Below are 7,563 nucleotides of genomic sequence, written 5' to 3'. Positions count from 1 at the left end.
GATGTTGTTCTAGAATACGTGCAGTTAAATTTTAGAAACTTTGACTACTTATATACACAAATTATTAGGATTTGACATATAAAAAATGGTAGTAATGAATTTGTTATGCAAAATATTTTAATATCATCTATTTTTTTATCAATTTTTAACTAGAGATAGTTGTAAAAAATAAGTAGTCAAACGTGCTTATTGGAGACCGTGTCGATGTCCTAAACAATAAATAAAAGAGAACGGAGGTAATACTTAAGATAGTATTAACAAGTATTAAGTTGACAAAATAAAATAATATTTATTAGAGTGTATTAAGACAAAATGAAGGTCACGCTATCTCTCCTGAAAGAACCATGTAGTATGTTTTCTCCGAGTATTGTCAGAAATACACGGTATAGGAACATAAAGAAACTGCTGATTCCTAATCTCATGTAAGAAACGAAAGTATAATTTGTTTTGAAATGTGGGTACCCAATGAATAATTCTAAATCACTACTTAGTTTTCTTTTAATTTAATTAGGTGAGAGTGAATTTCTAATTTATTTTTTTAGTTTTGGATCGACCTCGTAACTAGAAAATACAGAATTTGTATCCAGTAGACAGTCGAGCCCTAGCATATAGGCTGCAATTGTAGCTACACCATTGCAGACCGTCGGATCGCAGCATCAGCGGCTCAGATTGAACCACTAGCTCAGAAAAAGATAAACAAACTCCTTTCCTCCTGCTTGACCCCCCACCCCCTTCTCCTTATCGCCATCCATCCTCACACGGCGGACGCGTATCAGACCAGAGCAAAAGGGATCTCCACTCCTCGGCTCTTCCCCTTACAATTCCAACGTGGGCTCGTCGGGCTCGTCGACGAGGGAGAGATGGGGAAGAACCAGACGTACAAGGCGATGCAGCGGGCGCGGCTGGGGTCGTCCTCCGGCGCGCCCGGCGCCGCCGACGCCCCCGAAGACGGCATGGTCGGTCCCCTTCCTCCTCTGTCTTCCCCACCCCTCACAGATCTCTGATTCCCATCTGCCCTTCCGAGTCCCGGACTCGCAATCCATCTTGATGTGATGATTTTAGCAACCCTATTAAGATGTTAATATGTGATGGAGTAAAACTGTAGTAGTTGAGGAATTTTGGCTAACACCGTAAAAAAAGAAAGGGGGAACTTTGGCTAACGAGGGCCGTCGCAGACGGACGGTTCATTTCATTCTCCAGAGTGGCATGCGGCGCGCCTGGCCAGCCTCAGCAAGACGCACACCGTCACGTGGGAGGAGTTCAAGAAGAAGCAGAAGGTACGATGGCACACCCACACTACTTGCTCTGCACTAGCTCTACTGGATTTGTCGCTTGGTTACTTGTTTAGACCATGCTTACGTTCTTGTACTCCAATAGTTAGTGTTTCGACATGCCCCCGTAGTACCAAATCAGCTTTGTCTTGTGTTGATGATCCTAATGCGCTCGTGTTATTTGATGTGTAAGCATATTTCTGTTTTTGATGTGCAGAAATTCGTCGTAAGTTGTGACCTAGTGTCTAATCATTAAGCTTGAAATGTTAATTGCCTTGCTAGTTCATATAGTAAATTAGTAATAGATTTAGCAACCTGAAGTCTGCACTAGCAGTCCAGCACAAGCTCGTTCTGTACCATCCACTCTATCAATCACCTCTTTTCTGGTTAGCAGATTTTGAGTTTTTTCAGCTGTGATTATTAATATGGTGGACAGTGTCATACAATGATACAAAGTAGATAGAGTAACTATCACGTGCCCTGTGCTCACATTAACAGTTCTCTATGATACTATTCTAGCATGTCATTTCACTTTATTTTGACTAGCCAATTGGCCCGTTCAATTGCGTGGCTAGATCTGATTAGATGATGGTTTCGTTATATAATTCTAATCCATATGGTTAAAAGTGTTACTATAATTGCTATACAATTCAAATGTATATAATTAAATATATAGTTTTAGGTTATGCAAACATAATACATAGTTAATTGTAATATAGCACCACCCATTAAATATAAGTTGTTCGTTTTTATAATTTATTATTTTTAGTGATTCAAGAATTTATTTTTTCCTTTGGTAAATAGGCTGTAGTAGACTATCTACAGTGATTGGGCCCCTTCTCATGTTGATTCTTGTAGATGGGGCTGGTTCGGCTGTTTTATCCTTATTGGGCCTTTCTTAAGTTAGCTGTTAGCTAATGGGCTTAGTCATCTATAATATTAAGTCAGCCCAAAGTCTATTTGGATCTATTGGTTGTGATTCAATCTTACTAAGGATCCACCAAAATCCACAGCTGGATGTTTTTTTATGGGATTTTCTAGTATTTCTCTTTTTTCTCAGCGCGTCTCATCAAGGATTACTGTGGAACTCCTTAAGAAGCCTTCAATTAGTAGTAAATATAAATATGTGTAAAATTGGCTTGGATAATGCAAATTTTGAGGCAATTATGATTCTTGACCGTAGTGTCTATGTAGGCAAACCTTATAGTAATTCCAAACAGACCAATCTAAGCCTTTTCAACAATGGTCTGGTTGTCAGATTTATTTGCAACCGATTCCTGGTTTTTTCCATTAGATGCCACTGTTAGATTAAGCAGATTGTGCCTGGTAATGTTGGCAGCATTTGTAGTTACTTCAAGATTGTTTTGTAATTACCAACAGCTTTTATCTGTACTTCTATAGTTATTCATGATACTCTTGTTCCCTAATAGGAAGAGGAACTGAAAAGGGGTGAGGTGGAGGCTGACAAAGATAAAATGATGAGAGAGTATAGAGCTCAACTGGATGCTGAAAGAGCTCAGAAGCTAGCACACGGAAGAACCCGCTCAAGCTCAAACTCGAAATCATCATCTTCCAAGAAAGGTAAATGGACAACTGCAACTTGCTACATGATATTTCGTACAGTGTTAGGTATTAGACTTAGTACTTCCATTCGCTCACCCAGTTCTTAAATCTATTGTGTATGTCAAAGGAATCTTTTGACAAAGAATTTTTTAAACAGAGAGGAAGGATAAGGATGCAAAGAAAAGAAGTAAGAAGAAGAGAAAGGTATACTCTAACTTCTGACCTGCGTTCATTATGGGTGTGTTTGGCTGAGTGGATGGGGGATGGACATCCCAGTTTTAGAGGTGGTTGGTTGGATGGATGGGTGGATGGAGTGGCCAGAAAAAAAGAATATACCCTGAGGATGCTGGATAGGGGGATCCGGGCAAAACGGCCGGACCAAGCGATCCAGTTTCGTGCCCGTTTGCTTGTTTGTCAGTACGTGTGTTCGTGTTTTTCATTTAACTCTTGATTTTATCTGAGAGTACAAGAGTGGTCCAAAAATTCTAAACGTTTTCATGAGCAAACTAAAGCTCACTAGCAACCCGTTTTAATTGGTTTGATCCAAAAATTTTGAGCTAATATTTAATTAAAATTCTCCAAAGAAGACTACTTTTATAACTTCTAAGTAATTTTTAATGTCTCAAATAAATTCTCAAAAATCAGGAAAAATTCACTAATATTCTTCTCATGTGATGTACTAATTTATAAAAATCTTTTTAACCTTAGGTTATTTGCTGAAAAAGTGAGTTTCTTTGTAATACTCCATTTATATGCATTTGTATCATTTTATGTGATATTCTTTTTTAATTCAATTTGAATTCAAATAAATTCAAACATGCATAAATTCATCCAAATGCTGTACAATCAGGGTAAGTTCACCAAAAGATCATTATAAACAACTCAGCTCATCCAATCCATTCAACCGAACAGAAAACTGCATCATCCTATCCATTCAACCGAACAGAAAACTGCATCATCCTATCCACTCTAATCCCACTAACCAAACAGAAAACTGTCTCATCCCATCCATTTTAACTAAACAGAAAATTAGATCACCCTATCGTAAAAAACAGGGATGTCTTATCTTATCCTGTAATGGCCTGGAGATCCTAGTTTGGATTTCTCTAAATACAAATGCATTAAGTTAGGGTATTTCTACTGAGTTATGTCACTTTTGATTTTAAGATAGCATGAGCTGAATGCCATATTTAGCTACTCACATTAGTATTTTTAACAGCACAGAAGTTCATCAGAGTCGAGTTCCAGTTCATCATCAGAATCATCAAGCAGCGATGACGAGAACAGGGGTTCAAGGAAGTCCAGATCACGGTCAAGATCGAAGAGAACAAAGAGGGAAAAGAAGCACCGGTCAAGGTCCAAGCACACCGGCAATGATAGTGAGGAGGAAGAAGGTCCGGTTCGTCTCTCTAAATTCTTTGGGAAGTAAAGACTTAGATACTGTTTCCGAGACGCCTTTAACCAATTTGCTTGCTCCTGGAATCTCTTTTCATTTCGAACCATACATCGGTGGGTGTGGATGTATCGAGAGTGCAAAACAATTGGAGGGTTCGGTTATATTGTGGCGTCGTGCGACTTGTGAGCAACGTCCAAGTCACTGTTAAATTGTTGTACCTGAGAGGATTTAGTGCCAGCATATGAGACATTGACAACTGGAACTGATATATATATCTTCAAACTTGAAATGCCCTTTTGATCGTTTTGTTATGCACTTGTGCTGCTCTGTGGGGGCTAATTGTTTTGTATATGTAAATCTTTCAGCACCCACCTAACCCAATTTATTTAACTAGGACTTCACTGTTGAACTAGTAATTTTTTTCACTTAATTGCTAGCACATTTCGCATATGTGGTGAGCAAAGGAAAAATTCATTTTACGACCGACCTAAACTTTTCTGTCTCACTTACCCTCGGAATGACGGAACCTACATTGTATTAAAGGCATTGGCGAAAAATATGATCGATAAAAATTAAAAATACGTGCCTGCAAAACTGTAGGACAGTATTCGATAACGACAACAGTGTGTGCATGGGAGTGCTGCAGCGGTCATCACCAAATATTATGTTAAGATAACTGTTTCAACATCAGTTGTCTGGGTGGTGTAGTTGGTTATCACGTTAGTCTCACACACTAAAGGTCCCCAGTTCGAACCTGGGCTCAGACATATCTTTTGTTCTTTTCTTTTTTTGGCTGTGTCATTCTTCGAATTTTTTTTTTATGTTTCAAGAAAAATCTAAAAATAGATGTCCATATAAAAAATATAAAACTAGGCTACTGTCGTCCTTTGTAAAACTAAGTTATTGTCATCTTTTTAGCGGGCAACAGTAATCTAGTTTTGCAAAAAAAATTCAAACGGCAGTCTATTTTTATAATTATTTGATTTTCAAAATATAAGAATAAAAAATTCGTCATTTTTCTCTTTTTCCTCCAGCTGTTCTTCAGGTTCTGGGCCTAGCATTGTGACTTCCATGGGCTCACGGGGTGGATCTGATGGTCCGAGACACGAAGACCGTCACATGAGTTTGGTGGGCTTAGCAATATCCCACCGAAGTACAAACCAAGTCACTCGGACTCATTTCCCCGGTCCCCATACAATACAAACGTATTGTACAATCTTCTTTTTTATCCATAAAAAATACATAATTCTTTTTTGAAGTTTTTTTAGAATCTTTTTTGTGGGTTCCGGCAAAAGCTCGAACCTATGCGTTAATCATTAACTTGCTTAGCTCATATCTCGCTCATGATGTCCACTTCTCCGGGGCAAGATGCCAGTAGCAAGCAACGGGCAGATGCTGGTAGGAATGTAAGTTTTATATTTTTGGATCATTAGATTGATTTAAAAATTTTGAAAAATAAACTAAAGATTTATTTCAACCTAATTAAACTAAAAAATAAATTAAATGGTGATCTAACACTATGCATTAGATACTTATAAGCACTGCTACCGACACGCGGGCCCCGCACACTCCTGTCCACACCCAGCCACGCGGCCGCTCCCTCGCTTTTCAAACTAGCCGTTGCGTTGGCTTCTCCTCCCTCCCTCTTCAAACGGTCGAACTGAATCCCCAAGCCATTTAAACCTCCGCCGCCGCCTCCTCCCCACCTCACCCCACTCCGCTGCCCTCCGCTCCTCACTCAAAGCCCACAAGCCTCGTCCCACCCGCACTCGGCCATGGGTGGCCTCTCAGTGATCGCGCCGCCGGCCGGGGACACGGCGTCCCGCCCTCACCGCCGCGCGCGCCGCGCGTTCCTCGTCTCCAACTACCTCATCCTAGGGGCCGCCTCCGGGTGCGGCTTCCTCACGCTTTCGCTCCGCCTCGTCCCCTCCATCGACGGCTTCCTCCTCATCCTCCTCCACGCGCTCACCGTCGCCGCCGCCGTCGCCGGGTGCGCCGTCATCGCGGCGCCCGAACCGCCCCGGGGCCACTGCTACACGGCGCACATGGCCGCCACCGTCGTGGTCTCCATCCTGCAGGGCGCCGCCGCGGTGCTCGCCTTCTCCCGCACCGCAGACTTCCTCGCCGACGGCCTGAGGTCGTACGTCCGCGAGGAGGACGGCGCCGTCATACTCCGCATGGTCGGCGGGCTCGGCATCGCCATCTTCTGCCTCGAGTGGGTCGCGCTGGCGCTCGCGTTCGTGCTGAGGTACTACGCCTACGTCGACAGGGAGTGCGGCGGCAACCCTCTGCGGCGCAGCGCCAAGGTCGGCGGCGAGGACGGCTCGGGCACCTGGCCCTGGCCGTTCCAGGTGTGATCGAGCAAGAGATTCAGTTGCGGAAAGGACTGGTGTCGTCGGAAGCGAGAAGATTCACCGAGAACTATGAGTTCTTGGAAGAAAAAATAGTGTTCTACTGAGAACTAGTATATGTGTGGGGATTGGATGTGATATTATTCGTTTATCTGTTTGTGCTGTGCACTGTAATACAGTATGGTTATGTTGTGATGCACCTTTTATACTATGTGAAATCACATTCGGATCAATCAACCCCTCTGTGATTTTGATATGTTTACACCGAGTCAAAGTTGTATTTTAGGATCATATCAATATCTAAAATGATATTTATTTTAGATCAAATGAAGTAAAAAAGGTGAAAATCATCTATCATACTAGTCTTTTATGTTGAGTTGGTCTAAGATATTGACCGTGGCTCCTATTAGGCATGTGCGAATAGCAACTGAGATTTCACTAGCCCGTTTGCAGTGATCTTCGCATGTGTCGGAACTCTGAATGTAGCGCCCCTGAAGCCGTTCAGCTTAAGACAATCTCAAATCCCAAAATCTCAAGCTAAAACGCAACCGTTTTTTCTCGAGTTGTGACGCCCATCTCTGTAACTGCTCTCGTGCTCGGCACGACGCCGCAACGGCCGCCCGAGATCGTCGCGGCCCTTAACCACATCCACGAATCCCGCAACCACCACCCGCGTCTATATAATCCAAATCAAAACCAGTTAGCGGTTTTCGAAGCCTGTAACCCGGCTGAACAGCGCAATCACGAGGCTTATATGGATTCGGCTTGGCCAATTAATTAGATGTTCTCCTTATTTTGTATGTAACAGTGGACGGTTGAATAGCACAAGATGAGGCCTCTGCAGTAGATGGAATCCCTGTTAGCAATGAAACCTTAGTGGATGCATATGATTCGGAGGCTTTTTTAAAGGCATTGTAGTGAGACCCTAGCTCTACACCCCGGAAGTGTGAAACAAAACCAGAATCACGACTCGTAGATATAA

General features: G+C 42.3%; 2 protein-coding genes and 1 non-coding gene across 4 annotated transcripts; all 3 read left to right on the top strand.

Moving 5' to 3' along the window:
- The first annotated feature begins 728 nt into the window (after positions 1-728).
- On the top strand, positions 729-4,528 carry LOC133924500 (uncharacterized). Of its 2 annotated transcripts, none has more exons than XM_062370073.1 (5): positions 729-956; positions 1,176-1,277; positions 2,702-2,852; positions 2,992-3,038; positions 4,059-4,261. In XM_062370073.1, exons 1-5 carry the CDS (start codon positions 861-863, stop codon positions 4,110-4,112), a joined length of 450 nt encoding a protein of 149 aa, XP_062226057.1. In that variant the 5' UTR covers positions 729-860; the 3' UTR covers positions 4,113-4,261. The 2 variants fall into 2 exon arrangements, with proteins under 2 accessions (XP_062226057.1, XP_062226056.1); XM_062370072.1 differs by having other exon boundaries at positions 730-956; positions 4,054-4,528.
- A 395-nt stretch (positions 4,529-4,923) lies between these two features.
- On the top strand, positions 4,924-4,997 carry TRNAV-CAC (transfer RNA valine (anticodon CAC)). The gene has a single exon. It is a non-coding gene; the product is annotated as a tRNA-Val (tRNA).
- A 921-nt stretch (positions 4,998-5,918) lies between these two features.
- On the top strand, positions 5,919-6,776 carry LOC133923561 (uncharacterized). The gene has a single exon (XM_062368845.1). It carries the CDS (start codon positions 6,006-6,008, stop codon positions 6,585-6,587), a length of 582 nt encoding a protein of 193 aa, XP_062224829.1. The 5' UTR covers positions 5,919-6,005; the 3' UTR covers positions 6,588-6,776.
- The last annotated feature ends 787 nt before the right edge of the window (positions 6,777-7,563 follow it).

Source organism: Phragmites australis, chromosome 7, assembly GCF_958298935.1.
Source record: "Phragmites australis chromosome 7, lpPhrAust1.1, whole genome shotgun sequence".
Lineage (NCBI taxonomy): Eukaryota > Viridiplantae > Streptophyta > Magnoliopsida > Poales > Poaceae > Phragmites > Phragmites australis.
The sequence above is the reverse complement of the archived record's forward strand: the minus strand, read 5'-3'. Positions and strand labels throughout refer to the sequence as shown.